The 22,263-nt window shown below is 37.6% G+C and overlaps 1 protein-coding gene across 2 annotated transcripts; it reads right to left on the bottom strand.

Annotated features, from left to right (window-relative positions):
* Positions 1-699: 699 nt before the first annotated feature.
* On the bottom strand, positions 700-19,351 carry tbxa2r (thromboxane A2 receptor). 2 transcript variants are annotated; one of them, XM_007246177.4, is made up of 4 exons: positions 19,250-19,351; positions 10,660-11,534; positions 6,650-6,783; positions 4,020-4,293 (listed from the first exon to the last, which is right to left on the bottom strand). In XM_007246177.4, the coding sequence occupies exons 2-4, from the start codon at positions 11,455-11,457 to the stop codon at positions 4,161-4,163; spliced, it is 1,065 nt and encodes a 354-aa protein (XP_007246239.3). In that variant the 5' UTR covers positions 11,458-11,534; positions 19,250-19,351; the 3' UTR covers positions 4,020-4,160. The 2 variants fall into 2 exon arrangements, with proteins under 2 accessions (XP_007246237.3, XP_007246239.3); XM_007246175.4 differs by lacking the exon at positions 6,650-6,783 and having other exon boundaries at positions 700-4,293.
* Between the last annotated feature and the right edge of the window lie 2,912 nt (positions 19,352-22,263).

Genomic DNA, 22,263 nt, shown 5'->3' with positions numbered 1-22,263 from the left:
AAAACATACTGAATTTAAGGTGTGTCCAAACTTTTGACTAGTACTGTATGTGGGCAGTGACAGTTAAACCATTTAAATTGGACAATGCCATCTTAAACATTTGATAGAGGTGGACATTTAAGAAACTTTTATAATATATGATTTTAATTGCAATTTAATTTTCATTCTAAACAGCCAGAAGCATTCCCGATTCCATTTATTTAATCACTCAGTCTGTCTTCAAACATCCGATGACATCCTTGGCTGTTACCTTCTTGGCAAGAATAAAACCTGTGCAGATTAAACTGGACCTCCCTGCTTTCAGGGTTACATTTTTTTTAACACAGCCTTTCCTGATCACAGAGGAAAAGGTGGCTGTTATGGGCTTTACAGGAAGTTAACCAATGGAAAAACTGTTGACTACAATATGAGTCAGCTGGACACCGCTGAAACAGGAGTTTCTGATCCTATTTTGGATTGCGTAATAGAGGCGATCCAGATGTGGACACTGATTGTAATCTGAACATTCATCCCTGAATGTCTGCTGATCTCAGAGCTTCCTCACAAAGACTGAACCGCTGGCTGGAGCAGAAAGTTTTACATAGTTTCCAAAAGCAGTCCAAACAAGAGGAGTTTTGCGTAAGAAGCAATACAATGATTTTATCCTTCGTAAATAAACAAGGCAGGTGATCCGTGCATGTATTTATACAGAGAAATAAATATGACAACGGAAGACCATTTATTCAGACTTGTGTTTATCGGTAAAATTAAACAGCATAACGTCACACACTTGAGGCCGAGCTGAGAGTTTGATTTGTGATGAGAGGTCTGGAATCACACTTGCTAAACTGGTCACATAACCTTTCGCTGTTGGTTCAGAGAGTTCCAGGAGTTTGTTTATTAGTCTGAGAGAGGTTTGCCAGGTTGCTATTGTTTCATGATGGCAGTGTGTGACAGCTAAGAGGCCAGAGACCACCATTAAGGGGGGGGCCAGGCTGTGGAAAACAACCCCCACAACATATTTGCAGAATGAAGAGAACTTCCTTATCCATGTACACATACTGTACCTTCATAACGAATGCATAATCACTGCACAGCAAACAGCATTACTCAGGTATTCACCAACAGTTTATGTCACAATTCATTGTACATAATAATGATAAATAATGGGACTTTTATTTTGACACCTGCCATATGAATAATGCTTCACAACTTCCAAATGAACCATGTTTACTACATTACCATTCTGAAACAGAAGTGAGGCCGGGGGGTATGCTCCTAAACCGGAAATTCCAAGACAGCTGAGCCGCTAGAATATCCACCAGTTTAAATGGCACCAACTGTGTGGACAACTAACCTCAAACACCTCCCTAAATTAAAGGTGAAAACAGTCAAAAATGGGCAGCAAAAAAGGGTAAGATTTACCGTGCTGTTTTACTAAAAGGCTGGATTGAGGGTTATGTGCAGGACGGGAAAGATAGCTTTGTTTGCTGTAGTGAAAACTCCTGTGTTAGCTAACTTGCTACCTAGTTAGTTACTAGCTAACTCAGCGACTGTAGAAAAATACCTTGTAGTTGGTCTAACTACAGTCTTCCTTACAGGCTTTTCTGTCCAGGTAAATAATGTGGGCACAGCATCCTTCTTTAACTTTCACATTTCAACCAGTGTCTTAAAGAAACGCTATTTTGTAAAGTGTTCTGAACTTACTTTTGTGTCCACTTTAATCTGTAATATCAAATCAGTCAGAAAATGTATGTTAACACAGCAGTTACGTTACCAGCTAAGCATGCAAGTGTACACTCCTGTAAGACCAGGCTTCCCACGGTAGGATATTTACTAGCTAGCTAGCTAAGCAGGCTACTCTAAAGAGCCATGGCTTGACTAATGTTACCCTCCGCTCGTTTTGATGTTAAACCCGAGACAATAACCAGTTCAGGGTTAAACAAGTCATAGCTGAGAACCAGGTTTAGCTAGCTTTAGCTCTCTCTCTGTTAACGTTCATCTGGCTAGATTGGCTGGCTGGGTAATATTATTAAGGCTATCCTTCGCTAGCTAGCTAGCATAGTAACATACATCATAAATATTGTGAATTCATTCATGGTGAAGTACGGTATCTTTGGGGAAACTATGGAAAATTTGACCTCTATAAGATTTCTTTTTTTTTGAAGAATAGCATTTGGGGACACAGCAGTGAGGCAGCATTGTGGTACTAGCAATGCCGCCTAACCAGTGTTGCCAACTCCTCAGTAAGAAAAGTAGCTATTGGCTGTCCTAAAAGTCGCTAGAAGTCGCTAAATGACGTCAACGCCTAATTTGCATAATACATATTTTTGAAGCTGTAAAGGATTAGGGAAAAAAGTGAGTAAAAAACACCATAAATATGTTAGAAATGTTACAAATAAACAACTTCTGTTGCTTTTTAAATAGGACGTCACTTTTTTTTTACAATAACTTCATTTTTACGTGAATTACATAAATTAGTTTTTTTTGCCATGTTCTTAAATGCTATTATAAGAGCAGCAGTTAGCCGGAACTGTTATTCTACATTTTATTTTTTTTTTTAGTTTGTTTGTTTTATTTTATTTTTATTTTTTTACGTTTTCTTAAGTTTTCTTTATTTTTGAATCTATCATAGACATATTGTTGAATGTTTTAATAGATATTTAGCTTTTTATAAAGAGGCAGACACTGTGGAGGAGGTGAGTGACAGGCTATATGATGAATGAGGTGAGTGACAAAGTGAGTTAAATTCAGTGATTTCTGTTCGTGTCACACTGAAGACACATTAATATTTATACTTCTGCTCTGTAAATACAGAGCGGGGTCAGTCAGCGGTGGCTGTGGGCAAGCGCGATTAATTTACAGTGTGTTGGTGGAGCGGTGTGTGTGTGTGTTCTCTGAGTGTGAGATAGTGTGGGTCTGCACTGTGAGTGGTGTGGGCGGGGCTCCCGGCAGGACAGTAACTGAAGAGCTCGTGTTCATCTTAGAGTCGCCAAAAGTCTCCAATAACACCACAAAAACTCGCTAGATTTGTCGCTAGTCGCTTTTTTACAAAAAAAGTCGCTAGAGGGTCTGAAAAGTCGCTAAATATGGCGACAAAGTCGCTAAGTTGGCAACACTGCGCCTAACACATAGTTAACGGCAAGTTCATATCTAACCTTCGACAACAACACTTTAAAACACCTTTAGAGGGCAGTGATGAGTAATCATTTTTGCTTGATTTTAAATTAGCTTTACCTTGCTAATACATACAAAGAAGCTAATGTCCATGGCAAAATGCATACAGAACAAAACGTACAGGCTTCTGAACATATGTACTTACCACTTTACAGAATACAGGCGTTTCTTGATAACCCTACATGCATTTTCGTTCATTGAAAACTGGGCATATCAACTATGCAATCATCTACAAAATAATGACACTGTCTTTGGACCATTGTGTTCAGATTGGTATCTCTGGTGGGTGGTCCCTTTACAGTTAAACAGCTTCAGAACATTAGCACCTATGGTAGCAGCTCCAAAATCTGTTTTTGTTCATATTTTCAAACGTTTCTCCCCATTTCTGACTTCTATTCATACATTAACATTTATGGCTCTGCACAAACATACACAGATGCTGAGTAGCACTCATATAACACACACAACACCCTTTGGTCCTGGACCAAAGCTTCTCGTTAGTGAGCTATCCCAGCAAGACACGCAACAGATGTCACTGTCAGATCCCACTTATTTCAGTCAGATGGAGGCGTTTACAAAGCCTCGGGCAGCTGGAGGTCAAAACACACTGGAAGAGGTCGCTCCAGAACATGCTCCAAAGGTTCAAAACGAAACTAATCAGGTAATGCGAACAGTCTGCAGAGCTCAGATTCATCTTCATATCTTTCCATGATGCTGCTTTAAATAGAAAGAAAAAAAGATTACATTCCATTACAGAAACGCAAAATGTTCTCAGAGGTTCTCAGATGTTAACAGAAACAGAAGTGATTAGGAATGTGCAGGGGCGTTCTGTTCTGGAAATGGATCCTCATCTTCCTGTTTGGTTTCCTGGGAGATCTGCCCATCGAGCTTGGTTTCCCCCAGCCTGCTGGTGCCCCCCAGAGAGCTCCGTGTGAGCTTCCGGAAAGAGGGGTAGAGGCTGGCGATGGAGCCGCGGGACCAGTCCATCCGAGGGTAAACACGCTTCAGTACGGAACGACGGAAGAGGATGTAGACCCAAGGGTCCAGGATCTGGTTCCACGTGGCAAAGCGAATCCCGAGCAAGAGACGGGGGATGTTGAGCTTGCCCTCCGAAAACACAGTTTGTGCAATAAACACCTGCACACAGAAAAAAATTATTATTGATTATTATATATATAGGGTAGATTGATGAAGATAACCAAAAAGGAAAAATATAAGAAGAAGAGTGAGTTCCCAAGAGCAAGAAAGAAAAAGAAGACATTTATGAAAAATGTTGAATAAAGAGAGAAGGACAAAAACACAAAGAGAGAGAAAGAGAGCAAGAGAGAGAGACAGATAAAGAGAGTGAAGTTGACTGTAAATGGCATACTAAAAAATAAAAATAAAGGGTAAAACATTACAATAAGGGTATATTAATTAACAGTACTATGACAGAATGTCTCAGCTAATTATTAATTGACACTAATTAAATCATTATTAATCATTATTATTTGGTGCACTGAAGAAGAGGATGGAAAAGACTAGATAAGACAGAGATTGAGAAAGTAATAGATATTTAAAACAATACAGAAAAAGAGGGAGAGAAAGAAAGGAAGATAGAAAGAATAGAGAGAGAATGTGTGTGACAGAAAGAAAGAAAGAAAGAAAAGGAGTGAGAGGGAATGAGAGCATGTGAAAGAGAGATAATGAGAAATAAGAGAGAGGGAGAGAAAGAGATAAAGATTGAGAATGTAATAAATAGATTGAGTAACAGAGAGAGAAAATGGAGAGGGACAAAAAGAGAGGGTAGTTCAGAAAAGAAAGACAGAGAGACTGTGTGAAAGAAAAGAGAGTTAGAAACAATAAACATGATAGAGAGAAAGGGAAAGAAAGGGAAGAAAGAAAAACAAGACAAATAAAGAAAAAAAAATGTGACAGAGAGAGAGAGAGAGAGAGAGAGAGTTTACAGACTGAGAGTTTTATTATAACACTGTTGCCTAAGCTTAGAGTTCATGCAGGCACAACTCCAGGTTTGCACACATGCACACATGCAGTCTATCCAACCACACACACATACACACACACTCACTATAAAACCCATTTTTAGCTGTTCCTTCCCATGCTCTCCAAGTGGATACTGTGTTTGGGCTAACATTAGAAACAGAGGAATTTACTGAAGAACAACAGCCTGTAGGCAGATGAGCTCCACATTCAGACCCAGACCACCTTCCATCCTGGGCACCTGTAGGGCTTCCATCATGAATAAGGAGCTGCAAGCCAGTCAGCCATTTCCACCACAAACCAGTGAGTCAAATTTACCACTCACACACAAACACACATACACACACACTTTGTGACACACATTGTCTGACCAACAACACATGCTGAAAAGAACAGTACAAGCATGAAAGTAGTTAAGTTACATGAAAATGAGATGCATGAAATATGAAATACCATTCCTAGGGATGCATGATGATATGGGAATTATATTGGTATTGCACTGGACTGACTCTTAAATAATGGCCAACACTTTTAATAAAAAAAAAAGGTTCTACATAATATTGAACATTTTCTATCGCTATGAGGGGGTCACTAAATATTTGGCAACTAAAACTATTAGTCTGAAAATGGTAAAAAAAAAGCACTTTCATATTTCTTGAGTCATATTTAAGTGGCAGACCCACTTAAATTTTTAAAAATAAACAAATAAGATCTAAAAAAATATTTAGGTAACAGGAATGAGTGTTCAGATTGACTTCTTCAGTCACAGTTACAATAAGACCAAATATACAGAAAAACAAATGAGGGAACTTTTTTTTTCTTCCCATGGCCTTCAGAAGAACCAGCTGATGTCACTTCCTGTTGTAGATGTGACTTGTAGAATGTTCCAGATGTTTCATATGGGGTGATGTTTTACAGTAACAGGAATAAGTGAAACTCAGGGATACAACTAAATTGTTTATTTTAACCTAAATATTACTGATTTATTAATAGATGTATATTAGTCTGCAAATGGTAAAAAAAAACACTTTCATATTTCTTAAATCATATTTAAGTGGCAGACCCACGCTCACATTTAAATTATTCAGTGATGAAAAAGGTGGTAAAATAAATGCAAATCTGTGAAAATGTTCAGTTTCATTTTTTTTGGTTTTGGTTCAATTTAAAAAGCTAAATATCTCTATATGCTATTAGACCTGAATTCCCATATCAATGCACCCCTAGTTCTTTCTATAATGAATCTATTTGTTAATCTACTCTACGTTTGTTGCAGTTGGGATGCTGAAAAAAGAAAGAATGTGAATGGTTAACAACATTTTGCATTGAAGCTTAAGCACTACCGTGCACTACACAGCCTGTGCTACTGTTAGCATGGAGCCATTCTGGATCTGGATCAGTCCGGAGATGCATCTTGCGCAGTTCAGTGTGGTTCATCGCAGCCGAGTTAGCGCTGATAGGTGAGGTAATAATGGTGGCCGCTGTTGATCTGGATTAGGCTGGAGTCTTTACTCGCCTCAGTTTAGACTCCTGACAGAGGATGTAAATCCAGGGGTCACATATCTGATTTATGGTGGCCATTCGAAGGCAGAGCAAAACAAAATCCGGTCTGGCACTGGCAGCAGACAAAACAGTCATCATAATGTAAATCTGTGCAGGAGAAACAGGGTTAGTCAGTGACAGGAGAGTTGCAGCTGATTGTAGGGGTAAGAGCAGCCACCCTGCACCCCCATTCCCTAAAGCAAAGCCAATTTATTGTGTCTGAACACTTAATATTAATCCACATACAAGAAAAAACATGAATGAACTGTGCTGGGGCTGTACAGAATTTCTCAAATAAAGGAAGCAAATGGAGTCACAATATATAAGGGAAAAATCGTAATCACAATAACAGTGTTGATATTAACTTTATCAGTGATTATTAGACAGGACAGGTATGGTTAAGTTGCCTTAGCTCAATCTATTGCATAAAACACTGAATCATAAAACAGGATGTCAGACAGTGTAAATCCCTTAAAATTATTGTTTGGGGATACTATATTAGCTTGTTGTTTGAGTTGTTGACTTGGGGTTAGCTTGTTGTTAACTTGAGGTTAACATTTAGCTGTTTCCTCTGCTTTTAACAGTAAAATCATACAGTAAATGACTGTTTAACAGTCTGGTGTAAAACAGTAGAGCATATAGAATCTACTTAATACATTTAAAACAACAGTTGGTCTCTGACATCCTTTATTTGCATAATGGACTCCTTCACCATCAGTGTGGACCTTTGCCTACTAGGGATACCTTCCATTGGGTGGGCAATTTCACAGAATGGGTGCCATTTGCTTGTTGTAACTCTTAAAAATTAAAACACATATATTTTACTATTCAAAACATGTACAGGTTAGGCAGCTTTTTTTATTACAAGGTTTCTAATCTGAAGATGGTTACAAAACTCATGTGACATTTAAAAAGCATGTTTAAACGCAAGTCCAATAATTTCTGAGATTTTATATTAAGATTTTTTTATTTTAAAGAAATGGTTGACTGCATGTTTAAATAATTGATATTTATGACAAAAAAATCACTCATGTTAATGGCACTTATGCCTGTTACTGGATCTCACTCCTGTTACTGGATCTCACTCCTGTTACTGGCATTCATCCCTGTTACTTACTATGTTTACAGGAACTAAAGTATTAAACAGGAATGTGTTTTTATCATAAAATTAGCAAAAACATGACAAAAGCTAAATGGCGATTATGCTTATAGCATGAGGACACTAAGCACATTCGAGTGATTTTCCCAAAATCTGTATTTTAAAAATAAACAAATACGATTTTTTAAGATAAGAAAGAGTGTTGAGATTGACCTCTTCAGTCACAGTTACTATAAGATCAAATATACAGAAAAACAAATGAGGAAATCTTGGTCTTCCCATGGTCTTCAGAAGAACCAACTGATGTCACTTCCTGTTGTAGATGTGACTTGTAGAATGTTCCATATGTTTCAGATGGGGTAATGTTTTACAGTAAGGAACAGGAATAAGTGAAACTCAGGGATACAACTAAAATGTTTATTTTAACTTAAATATTACTGATTTATTAAAAAAAATATATATTTTAAAGCACAGATGGTATTTGGAGTCACGATACAATGCAAAAAAGGATCACTGAAGGATTTTAATAATTACATTTCATAGTAAAGTTTATAGTTAGAGAGTGGGGGCAGGTTAAAAATGCTTACTTTTGTAATTAGGTCAATGTACAAGCTAAGGTGGTACCTGGGGGGCTGTTGGATTGTGGTTAGAGTGGTAACTTGGGGCTAATATATATTTGCTTGTGGTTAGAGTGGTTACTTCATAGTAACATAATAGCTTGTGGCTAGTAGTTGTGTGAGAATAATATTTTAACTGGTAGCTAAAGTAACACTTGAGGACTATTATGCTTAAAAGGAGTTGGAGTTTGAGTGATAACATTCTTTCTGCATTTGCTTGTGACTACAATGAAGCTTATGGCTAGAGTGATAAGTTGAGCCTATATACAGTTAGATTAAGACTAAAATATTTTGATTTGGTGAAACACCATAGAGACCACAGAAAGTAAATCCAGGACCCTGCTTAATCCATGCTCAGAAAATCATTCCGATAATCAAATCTGAATAAATTCAAATATTAGCCGAAAATAAGCCACTCCTTATTTTCTAGTGAAGAAAAAATTATTAAAAACGATATAGATGCAAACTTAATACTAAATTTTGTGAATAATCACACCCCAATTTGTTAGACTAATAGTGAACTGCTAGTGTGCATGTAAATATCAGTGGGAGTGACTTCCTGTGTTTTCTCCCACCGGAGATGGTTTTCCTCACATAGCTTATCAGGACCCAACACAGTAAGGCACTTGTCGTAGAAAACACTGCATTTCCGGCAAAGGGCAAGTTCCTTAAGTGCACCTCATCTGTGTCAAAGTCAATTATTCTGTTGATAATAGTTCATTTAAACTTGCACAGTGTACACAGGGCCAAAGCCATTACTACACTGAAAAACCCGATAAGTTGACTAAACTCAAAACTTTTGTTCTAACCGATTACCTAATAAATTTTAAGGTCATGTAATATAATTTTTAAGTACAATGAACATATACATATACATATATATTTAAAATTAATATTTTCCTGAACTTGTATTTAGTCTTATTTCAGGTTTCATTCAACTATTTTTTTAAATACTCATAGAAAAGTAGATGAAAGAAAACAGTAAAGAATTAAAAGTACTGAGAGCACAGCGAGAACACAGAGTTACTCCAGATCAGTAAATTATGCTTGTTCTACAACCTACAACACAGAGACCAAGAATTTAATCATAACATGTGATCTACAAGTTTACCTAAGGTAGCCCCGGGTGAATCACTACACACTGAAGGTGAGTGTCAAAAACAGTTGGACACACCCAGTATGCAAATAGATTGTGACAGCAGCCAATGGAAAAGAAGCTGTTAATGGCAACAGACTAAACTCAGTTATTATAACTTGATTCAACTCAAAGTTTAAGTGTATATGTGCCCACGAATGTTCAACTAACTCAAAATAGTTGAGTATTGTTTAGAAATCTCCAATTGTATGTAAAAAAGACTTAATTTATTTGAGTTCAAACTACTTCTGGGTTTACAGTGTAGAGATAGTATATCAGTATGGATGGATGCTGGACATAAACCAGCGGGAACCGCACCAAGAACATCATCAAAGATAAGAGATTTTAGTAATTGCCTCAGAATATTTCTGTTATTTTTGGCAGTACTTAACTGTTCTCGACAGTTTGCTCTCAGCGTCCGCTTATTGTTACAACATTTATTTTCGGAACACTACAGCCAAACAATATGAGCAGGGATATAACTGATCCAGTACAGAGCTTTTGCAGGATTGTGACTGGCTGTTAACTGACTGACCCCAATCACCACCACAATATCATCTGTCTGATCAACAGTGTGATAAACAGTCACTTAAGGCCTGCCGAACTTATAGGGACACCCAAAATACCTTATTTAAAGTAATGTGAGCTAAAAAATATCTTTGCAACTCACAATTGTTCAGAAACAATCCAGCCTGCCAAAATTCTTGTGTGGGGTTTACATAGGTGGATGTGGGGTGGGTGAGTGCGTTTTTGGTGGGCATGTGCTCTAAATGGGTTTTTATATATGTGTTGTTAACGAAACCCTGTTGGGCTACCCAAACTGGCTCCATCATTACCTAAACCCCATATGTGCAGTGTACAACCTATGGCTGACCCTGGCCCCGGTTTCTGGTTCCAAATGGGCATGTTGTGTGAAGATTGGCCTATACCTAAACATCCGAACCTTTAATGGATAAAGGATGGCCATAAGCTATTAACTGACACAGCCAAAAACACTGCTTAACAATTAAATGGAACTTATTGTGAGGAACAGTGTAACAGAATAATTAGTCATTATTCTGAATATCTTTGTTTTCCATCATTTCCAACACAAATGTAACTTATCTCATTACCACCCAAACTGCTGAACTTACCAGTAGGGGACACCAACAGATAGAAGCGATGACCATGATCAAGATGAGCTGCACCATCATCTCCAATTCATAATCTCTCCTCCTTCGGCTGGAATCCTGTCCGCAGCAGACCCTCAGGAGAGTGACCACGCTCACAGTGTTCAGAACAAACGACACGGCCAGAGACAGCAGCCCCACCAGTGAGAAGATGAGGCAGAAGGCCATGTCCAGAGGCATGTGGCTGATATTAAGGAAGCACCAGGATCCAGGTACTTGGATGTGGTAGCTGCCGAGTCCCAGCAGAGGGAGCAGGCTGATGAAACCGGCACTCACCCACACCCCGAACACCATGTAGCAGGCTCGGCTCTTGGAGATGTTTGCGGAGCGAGCAAACGGCCAGTTGATGCCTACAAAGCGCTCCACAGCCATGGTGGCTCCGAGGAGCAGTGGGCAAAGGCCATAGAAGACCATGGACATGCCCATGAAGTTGCAAAAGTGGCAATTAGGGTCCAGCAACATCCAATCGAAGTGGGTCACATGGAAGGATACCACAATAGTGCCGGTGACCAGAAGGCCCATGAAGTCAGTCACCACCAGCCCACAAAGAAAGAGGAGGAAGGAGGAACGGGAGCGGCTTTTGGTCTGGTGGAAGGCCTTCACCAGCACCACTAAGGCAAACAGGTTGGAGCTGAGGCCCAGAGCACTGAACACAGCAGAGAAGTAGGCTGAGGCCACCGTGTGGTTTACAGCCTTGTTGGAAATGGGGCTGCTGCCTGAGAAGCAAAAAGCAAGGGACTGATTGCTTTGGTTATTGGACATGGCGACAAAGCTGATGTTTCTCCAGATTAATCCTCTCAGACAGGTGATTACTTCATCCTCTAGGCCTCATCCAACATCTGCCAAATAAACAGGGACACATAAAAAACAATGAAATTGCTGAATATAAAAGTTCTTGCTATCATAACAATAATCTTATACCTCCTTTTTCAGTTTTTCTTTCTTATCAGTTGTCCTACAACAACAGCTGACGTTGACGACCAATGCTTTTATTGATACTGGTGAACGTTGGCAATAATTTCCAGATAATTAGCAGCTATTTTGGTACCACAAGCAATTCAGTTGGTCATACACTGACATGCCAACTTTCATGGAAAAGCAATATGTGAATTTATCATACACTGTTAACTCATTGGGATGGCTTGGGAACACCCACACCTGTGTAAGTTGTGAGGTGTTAGCTTGTGAGAGAGATATAAACACTACCATCATGTTCATGGCAAGAAAGGCAACTTGAGTTATCATAGTTATCATATCGAGGCCTAATAGTGGGAGCAGATGGATGGGACAGTCCATTTCCAGTGTCCATTTTTGTTTGGACATTTAACATTCCTCGATTCACAATGTCAGTTAGGACCAGGATTACATAAGAGAAGGCATTTCTGCCTACAGTGTACAGTACAGTAAATGGTAATGATTGAGATCAGTGACATCTCACTAGCACTGTCCGTGCACACAGTCAAGCATGCAGGAGAGAAGCATGCAGGAGAAGAATATTTCACAATTTAGCACAGCATTCTTTAGCTTATATGGGACATGGCCAGACATTTAACATGTCATTGTAAAATAGTTTCATTATTTCAAGAGATGCAGCTGTAACAGATGATAATAAAACCTCCTTCTTTAATTCATTTGAAATTAAAAACCAGCATGAGACATGGGTTAAACGTTCTTGTCCTGTGCTCTAAGTTGTGCTTCCCTTTCTCTACACACCAGTGTTGAAAAAAGGCCCCCATGTGTTTTAAACCCAACAGTCCAGACACTTTTCCCGAGGCACTTTGCACTCAGTGGCGTCTAATGTGTGATTAATTTTATTTGGCTGTTTTTCTTGTGCACAGCACTAAAGCACTACAGAGCCTTTAGTGATAGATAGCTCTGCTGGTGCTGGTGCTTGAAAGGACACTTCTGTGTTTGATTAGTTTCCAAACAGCATCTGAACATCTTGAGAAAACTCCTAAAACTGCTATTTGAAATGTTTATTTGTAGAGAAGTGTTTCTTCCAGACAACTTTTTTTGGTCTATCTCCAACGCTGCTGAGAGATGATTTCTCTAATATGGAAAATGTTGAATTTTGGCAGTAGACATATCTCTGAATAACAACTCTTGTCAAACACAGAATGCTTTAAAATTTATAGTTGGAAAATTGCGTTTTTCAGGCAAAAGCTAAAACGAATGACTATCAAATTAAATACGGTTGAGAAAAAGTCACCAACTTGAAGGACAGTGATTTCTAAAATTGACATAAACAGGAAACTCAACCCACAAACAATACGAGCACAAACACATACCATTACGTAACTTTCTCACAATCTGTGATGCCATTAGATCAGGGAGTCAAACCCTAATTCCAGTTACCGGACAGGCTATCAGGGTCGCTCTCAAGAATGTGCAGAGGAATCACTCATCTGTCGTTGGCCTCACTGCTGAGCTAATGGCCTTTACCTCTGTCTGAACTCAGAGTGCTCTCATAAACAAGTCTTGGCCACTTTGAAAGCCCTCTCTGAAGTCAGTAATCTAACATCCATTCAGCGCATCATTAGTGGGGAAAGTGTGCTTTGTGCATTAAGTTACATTACGGCCTCTTTCTCCACCTGAACCGCATTAATACTTCAAAAGCTTGAGCTAAAACAATCACTGTTTCCAGTTACAGATCAATTAACACTTATAGAGGAGAAAACATAGAAAAAACATAATGGGCCATCTGCCCATTTCAAAATTCAAGGTATTAAAATAAAGAGTGTGCAATTGTTTTAGTTTTAGAGAGCATTGCTGTGAGGATTTGATTGCATTCATCAACACAAGCAGAGACTGTAAAAAAAGATGGACACCGTATCTCCGTTCCCATTCATTCAATGAAAATGAAGCCAAAATCTTCCGCCATGTTGGCGATCCTGCCACCTGATTCTGCGCAGTAGAGTCCAGAGGAGGGAGAAAGACTGTGGAGAGCAGCCTACTCATTTAAATAACCCCACCCCTGAGGGCTGCCTCGCGGTCACAGACTGCAGAGCGGGGCGGAGCGGAGCTGACGGTCTGTTATTGGTCCCGCCCATAAGCAGCCCTTTTACAATAACCACACCTTTTTTGAATAGAGCTGAATAACGTTTTAAACACCGAATTCTGTGGGGATATAAAAATTTGACAATATAAGCAGAGGTTACACTAGCTGTTGCATTTAAATATTGGAGGTAGATTTACAGTATATTAAAAAAAAAAACGTGATTGAAAGTTGTCTGTTTTGCCATTGAAACCTATGGGAATGGGTGGAGTTACACGGCTTTCTGCAGCCGAACAGCAGGGGGCGCCCGACCTGTGGTGGCTTCACTTTTGAGAGACGACCCTCTGTCCAGCTATATACAGTCTATGAACACAAGCATTAGTGCTGTCAGGATGTTGGCTAATCACCATTCCACCTCATCCTTCCACATTCATCCTTTCAACTCATCCTTTCCAAAAGAATTAAATGAGCATCATCATCATCATCATCATCATCATCATCATCATTTTAGAGAACATAATTTATTCCACTGCTCCCAGTTAGGGGTCTTTATACTCCTCTAGCATGGTGGTCCACACCTAGCATTAGGCATTTTGTAAATATATACAAGTTATAACCTTGTGGGACTAAAAGTTTAAAATATCCATTTAGCCTTCACAATTAATTTATATGAATAAAAAAGAAAGAGAAACCAATGCAACGAGATATATTAAAAAAATACTTGAAATTACCAAGAGCTAAAACTAATTACAGGTTTTGAACAGTGATTTACAGAGCTATTACTACATGACTCACTGCTCAAAATTGATAATAAAATATGGGTTAAAAACAACTAAAATTACACTATTTAACTTATTCCTGTTTAATAAAATAAAAAAGTGAACAGTAAAGTAGGGAAATTATTTTCAAAGGCAATAGAGAGGTTACTGGATTTATAACGACCCTTTTTTATTTTTTCTTTCTACTTCTTGTTTTTCTTACTTACCTATGTTTATTTCTTTTCATTTGTATACATTTGGATTATGTTTGTGTGTTTTATGGACCCCATGAAGAATAGCTGCTATCATTATAGGAGCTAATGGGGATCCAAATAAAATAAACAAATAAATAAATAATATTTGTGTTCTCAGAGAGTCCTATTTTGCAATACTTACTACAGAGACTAGGCAAGCTGTGGATGTACATTTGCACATTTGTGTCAGCGTCTGTGTCAGTGGCTGAATGCATTCACCAGAAGGGGTGTCCACAAACATGTGGACATACAGCGTAACATGATGTACTTCAGTTGCAGAAGAAAACACTTCCAAACCAATTAGCAAAGTAATTGCCAAGCCCTTCCTGAGGCGAATTGGGTGCGACACAGCAGAGAAAGCACTACTACATCATGCAGGATAGTGGTTGGACCAGGACCAAGGCTGAGAACCACTGTTGTCTGTCTAGGGGTGGGCATAGGGCTGGGCGATATGTCCAAAACTTATATAACAATATATTTATTAATTTACATCAATACAATATAAGTTTAGTATTGATATGAACAGTATAAAAGCCACTGCCTGTGGTGTACATCAGCACGTACTGACACTGCCAGGATAGGGAAGCCTGTAGTGTCCTGCTGTTTCTACATCAGCCGCTAACGTATGCTGTAATAGTAATAGACCAACACTAGACCAATTTGTTTACATTTTGACGCACCTTTATTAACATAAAATAGCAAAGAGTTTATAGAAGACAGTAACATGTGCAAGAGGTTATTTTTAGATGATCATAGGCCACTCAAATATGTCTTAAAGAGTAAAATATGTTGTTCTGTAATAATAACATATGCTTAAAAAGCTTAAAGAGAATTTATTAGATATTTGACCATATTTTGATCAAACTTTTACTTAGTAAAGTCCAAATAAAATAAAATGTCAAAATCTGTAAAAAAAAAAAAAAAAAAACATTTCCATTGAAGCAATGTTATTTTTTGGAAATTAAACTGCACACAGGTGATAGCCTGCATAGCATGCAATATATTACAATATGTCATTTTTTGTTTTGTATAAAACACTTTTGAATATATCGATTTATTATAATGAATATATATTGTTCAGGCCTGTCTGCAGACCTGTCTGCAAAACTGATATAGGTTTTGGCAAATATCGACATATTCAAAACAATTTCAAACTCTAAGGAAATACAGTTTCAAAATATATAATATATAAAATCATCGGGTTCAAGCACCAACTTGCACAATGGTGCCTACTGGAGCATTGAATGGTGATGTGTAAGAAGGTCTAATATGATTGGAGATGCCCTGTCACATTTAGAAATTATCGAGTTTTTCACCTGTTATTAATGTTGAGCAGAGGCCTTTCAACCTGATCAGTGCTTAAATTCACATGTAAATCTAGTGAACTTTGTAGGATATTCATTAAGTGAGTTAGAACTAGTCAAAAGGTGTCTACATGTTATTGGTATTGATCAGGTGGCTTCAACCAAAATGTTCACAAAGTGGTATTCAGATTGACCTTTGAACCTTTGCAGAACAAGCTGAAATGTTTGACCAAACAAGTTTAAATTAACACAAAGGAGTGAATGTTCTGATATGACATGTAATTACGAAGTTATTATAAATCTAGTTCTGAATTAAATGGCGCTTCATCAAGCACCAACTAGCACAATGGTGCCTACTAGAGCATAGGATGGTGATGTGTAAGAAGGTCTAACACAATTGGAGACATTCTGTCACATTTAGAAATGATCAAAAGTCTTTCACCTGTTATTAATGTTGAGAAGAGGCACAAAGGAGTGAATGTTCTGATATGACATGTAATGTCAAGTTATTCTTAATCTAGTTCTGTATTAAATGGCGCTTCATCAGAGTGATATTGTACAGAGGTCTTTAACATTGTGAGATTACAGCAAATACTGCAGACTTACAGCAATTTAGGTTAGAAATTCCAAGGACGCACAGATTGCTTGATGCCTGGAGAGTATTGTATGTGAAATTTTCACATATGTTTTTAATGAACATTTACCTAGAGACTCTACAGTGTGCAGCAAGACTGAAATGGAGGTGATAGGCCAAATATCCAGAGAGTAGTTTCAATATAGCTATTTTCAAACAATTAGCAATTATGAATGAACAAAGCACTTTTTAAACATAGTTGTATTGAGAAATTTGTCAGAGCCACTGTACTAAATATGGCAAAAACAATTAGATGTCAAAATAGTACAGCATGATTGACATATACTCGTTTTTTTGGAACAGCGCCCCCCAGTGGGCGGATTGTTTCAGCACTTTGCAGGTCACTACAGTGTCTCCACCTGAACATAACTGCCAAATATCATCCAGATTGGGCAACATTCAGCCTGCCAAAATGTCTGCTGAATGCTGATTGGCTGATGGTGTTCAGCCATGTTGATTGATTAAGTTGCCCTTTGAACATCCTTTAGAGGCTGTATGATAGATTCTGCATGCAAAGTTTCAACTTGCTAGGTTGCACGGTTGCTGAGAAACAGTGCTCCAAATTTACCTCTTGAAGTGAATGGGGCATATATCCGGAAGGACTAATTTGCATATGGCGGCCATATTGTTTACATATTTCAACTTTTTCTTAATGAATATTGAAGCGCATGCTCTCACGAGTGTTTTGATACCAAACATGCCAGGATTGGTCAACATTCCTAGGACTAGTTTGCAAAAGTAGGTTTTGCATATTATGCAAATTAGCAAAAAATCTATATAGACGGAAGTGCATGGTCCAAATTGGTAAGTTGTTGGTATTGACCCAAGGAATCCATCAAAAAAAGAATTTTGAATGTAGGTCTTATGGTTTTTGAGTTATTGAGAAAATTGTGAAAAATGAATTTCCTTGTTTATAGCGCCACCACTTGACCAATCGGTGCCATTTTTGTTGTCCACCGAGATCCTACATCTACCTACCAAGTTTCATTTCTCTATGACTTACGGTTTAGGCTGCACAACTGTTTTTTCAGGAGAAAAAGAATAATAATAATAAGAAGAAGAAGAAGAAGAAAAATCTTAGCAAAAACAATTGGGTTCTACGCACCTTCGGTGCTTGAACCCTAAATATTGCATGTGCATGGGTCATTTGTGTGGAAATGATTTGAATTCTGGAGAAATTACACACTAATGAGTAGAGTTTTTGGGCAAAATTATGTTGTAGAAATATTTCAGTTGAAAGGAACAGCATGATGACTTATTTTCAAAATCTTAGACAACATAATCCAGTGTAAAACATGACTAAAACTGCAATGATCTTATATATTTCATTAGAATACATATTATACTGCATATTACTGAGATGCTCAGACTGTTACAACTTAATTATACAGAATGCTGTTTTCTTTTGTAAATAAACTTGTACTCGAACAGGTACAACTTGTGGAACTTGAAAATCCCAAGGTGGTACACTGGATGACCACAGAAAAAAAAACAGAATTGAAATCTATAAAGTTTCCATCTGTAATTTTGCTAATTACATGACATAAGTTACATTAGCGTTTAGTGCTTTGCCTGTTAGAACCTGTATGTAAGCTACACTTCAGTCCTTCACTCTCAGAATTACAGTTTTATCATTATTAACATCAGTTTCATTGATACTACAGTAGAATCCTGTGGAAAGCCACAAGATATGATAACCTGCATCAATTAGCCAGTCACCAGCAGTTCACTACAGTTTCTGCATTACAGTTAATAGCTTAATAAGGTAAAAAGTTCACTGCTTGGCTTTCATGTTGTTTATTTTCCTCTGTCTAAATCCTTTCCAGAATCTCAAATAGAATCAAATAACTTACGTAATTATAGTAATTTACAGACTACAAAAGCGAGCAAGCTCCACACAACTGGCTAAAGATGTGATGAGATGTATAAGTGTGGATTACAGGTCTATTGTCCTGTGTATAAATAACTGTGCGTGTGGTAACTACATGTGTTTCTGTGAAATGGCTTGTAGGTGGTACTTGGAGGTTTTAGTTTGGTCATTGGTGGTACATGGCCTAAAAAGTTTAAGGACAACTGCCTTTTACAGTTTTCATCTTATTGTATTGTACATCACCAATTCTCTTCTTTTAAGCTCTAAAAGCTGGTAAGATGTTTTTTTCCTAAAATTATACTGCTTGCAGATCAACACATCCAGAAGGTATCTTATCCATTTTACACGTTATTATAAAGCATAAATTTACTTTTAGATGTCCTAATCCAAGTTTACGGCCATTGAGCAGATTATAAAGTCAAATAAAGTGCACAGTAGAGAAACAGCTATAGTGAAGTTATTAAGATATGTTATGTTATGTTAAGTTAATGCATTAAAAAACACTTGCAAGACTTAGATAGACCAAAAACATCATCTGACATACATATTTACTATCTCTGCAGCAACACTAACAGAGTTTTAGTTTGTTGTTGTATGTATGCTGTATTTAACTGCCACTGTAACTAACGTAAAACAGGAATGTTTCCACTCTAATGATCAGATGCAAGTCTGGAAAGTTCACATGCAGCTTTTATTATATATTATATAATAATATTATATTATAACTGTAATTTCTTACCATTTAAAGCAGTTATCATCCCTCAGGAGGAAGCAGAGACAGATCTACAGCAGTCCAGACTCGTTCTTCTCTCTCAGTCTCGCTGGTTTCATTCTTCTGGAAAGCTTCTCCTCACACTTTCTGAAACTGAATACTATGGACCGCCCGTATTCAGACAGGCCCCGCCTCCCTGCGCTCTGATTGGCTGGAAGTTCTCAGGCAGTCTTTTGGGTCGTGTTGGAATACAGGTGGATTAACAATGAAATAAAACCGATATTATTGCAGTTCTATGCCAACAGTAAACAGATATGTGAGTTTTAATTTATTAATAATATATGTAGTGTTTTTTTCTTTTGTATTTTAGTTTAGTATTTAGTATTTTTAGTATCTTTCACACAAAGGTCAATTTTAATATTAAAGCAAACTTGTGACTTTAAATTCATGCTGCTGAAACTGGTTAAAGGAGAAATCTGGTGTGAAATAAGCAAATAGCAAACCTTTGTTCACCCCGAGCATTCTCAAATACAGCACTTTTAGCCGATGCTTTCAACAGACTTACAATGCTAGTGATAGGGGCATAGCATTGCCCACACTAAGAAATCTCTATTTTTACACCATTAACTAGCTCAAAGTAGCTTCACACTTTATTGGTAGAATTGCTAGGGTCCAGATATTTAAAACGAGGCACTAACTGAAACACTTTGAAAGAGCCCAAGTTTATTTGAAAGAGTACAGATAGTTTATTAAAAACATAATTTATACACACAGTACCTTGAGGTAGTTAATTGTGTTAATTCTGTGGAAATGCATGAACATTTTATTTTAACATTTTAAATAATAATTTTAAGATGGCAGCGCCTGGAGAACTACTTCAAGGTTCAGTGTTTTTTTTTAGTATAAACTACCTGTCTCAGACAAACCAAGTCTCCCTGAAGCTGCGGGAGTCTCCCGCATTTCGGTAGTGGCTCCCTGATGCCCGCGAGTTACATATAATCTCCCAGAATTCAGAACGAGTGCCCCAACCTCCCTGAAATCAACTTTTGCAACTTGGGATGTCTGCTGTCTGCCTTCAAAGTTCTCAGTGTTTCATTTTAAATATCAGAGTTTGTAGATATTTGAGCTTGTTAAGGGAGTGAGTTCTTTGCATGGTAAACACTGTTGTATATATAAACTCTACTGGTCATACTGTTGTCCATCATGTTGTCAGCTTGTCAAACTAGTCAACTAGCTTTACCAAACTAAAAACCACATTGGTTTTGCTAATAGACCGTCTAGACCATCAAACTCAAATGTTATGCTGGTGATCCAGTTTAACCATAGGTATGGTATATTTTATTTAGATGACTGGATACATGAATGCGTTGCTACAGTCATGAATGATCATGATCATTAGAATACACTTTAGAGAATGCATTAGTTAATTAACTAGCCAACCTTTAAACACAGGAAGGAAAGGGAACATTTCCTCAGTAACAAGATAATGACAATGAAGATAATGCCAGTTAAAATGGCTTTTAAAAAACAGATTATTGGCAAATACAAGAAATTAGGGCATAGGGTGAGTGTTTTCTTTTATTTGTTTCTCTTATTTTTGTAAGTGATAACAAAGTGATATTTTTATTGTATTTGCAAAGCTGTTGCAGTTACATCTCCTTTATATATTGTTTAAAAGAAGATCAAATATTGATGTGTTTATATTTCATAATAAAATCTAAATATTTAATGGGCTGTCCTGGTTTTTCCACATGACTGTATTTATGTTGTGAGCAATCTGTCTTGTTGTCATCTTTTGTTTGCTTCACAGTTGCTGCAGTGTTGACCCTGTGGGCCACTATGGTTTCCTCCCACTCTCTTCTTTCATTAGTCTGCCCATACTGGAACAAAGTGGGGAGAATCCTGTGGAGAGTATTGGACACTGGCCAAAAGCTAAGGAAAGAGATCGATACGGGACCCATTTCAGTTAATATTAATTGAAATCTCAGAATATCAAAACAAGATAATATGTTTTTGCTGTGGAGGCATTTGTGGAATTTGTGGCTGTAGGTCACACTGCTTGCTGTTCTTTAATTTTGAATGAGGGCTTTATTGGTTCTGGGAAATTTTGCCATCAATACTTCTAAATTATGCATAAAAGCGACCTGAACTGAAAAGCTTCTCAGAAACCAATGTTTGTGGTAATGCAGTCATAACAAGCTTATGTGAGATCATAATTATTTGAATCCTGCAGACAGATAGGAGCCACTATGTGAATAAAGTGAAGATCAGTCTACTCCCAACACAAGTCTGATCTGAGACAGGGGAACAATCATTTTAAACGACTGAAATTTAAACCCTTTAGTCAGACTTTTAGTTTAACGGCTAGATTACAGGTTAAAGATTGATTATTTAAAGATTACAGTTATTTCACCTCTCAAGCCATTGTGATCTTCACACACAGACTCCATTTCTGGACTGCAGAGTTGTTTCAGTGCACAGTAACACAAAGATTGGAGCAAGATGGGTTAGAGCTGAAATGTGGAACTGTTTAATGGGCCCAAGCGAGTGGTTTGAGAAACTTCTGGAACTCAAACATTTAGGAAAGAGCTGAATGTCTGAAGGGGAATACCTAACAACTGAGATACGAACAGTGGAGACTGGTTGAGATTTAAATTGAAATGCTGTGATGGTAGTGTGGATTAGATGATGGACAATCATCTTATTATCAAATCCAATGCCCAGGAGACTATTTGCTAACTGTGATAAACTTGGATAAAAATTGGTGTAGTCTATTGTTGGTGTAGTGTGCTGTGCTTCCCTAGCTAGGGAATTTAACTCCAGTATGCAATGGGAAGAACAGTTTTGTTACTTAACATATGCCTGGTCCTCCACTAATAGGCCTACAGTGCAACACTGTAAAATTTAATAAGTTAATTTTACTTGTTAGAATTTGGAAAATCACTTGCCTTAAAAACATGTAAACAAGTAAATCTGACTTATTTTAGAGGTGTTTTTTACTTAATACCTACTATTTGAGTGTACTTAAAATGCAGTTTTAT

This window comes from Astyanax mexicanus, chromosome 16, assembly GCF_023375975.1.
Source record: "Astyanax mexicanus isolate ESR-SI-001 chromosome 16, AstMex3_surface, whole genome shotgun sequence".
NCBI lineage: Eukaryota > Metazoa > Chordata > Actinopteri > Characiformes > Acestrorhamphidae > Astyanax > Astyanax mexicanus.
Note: the sequence above shows the minus strand (reverse complement) of the source record. Positions and strands in the feature narration are given on the sequence as shown.

Bases quoted from the DNA above. Each gene is read 5' to 3' on its own strand.
- tbxa2r (XM_007246175.4), bottom strand. From the start codon at position 11,457: ATGTCCAATAACCAAAGCAATCAGTCCCTTGCTTTTTGCTTCTCAGGC. The intron at 4,294-10,659 runs GTAAGTTCAGCA...TTCTGTGTGCAG, and splicing joins TCTGTTGGTGTCCCCTACTG to GTGTTTATTGCACAAACTGT.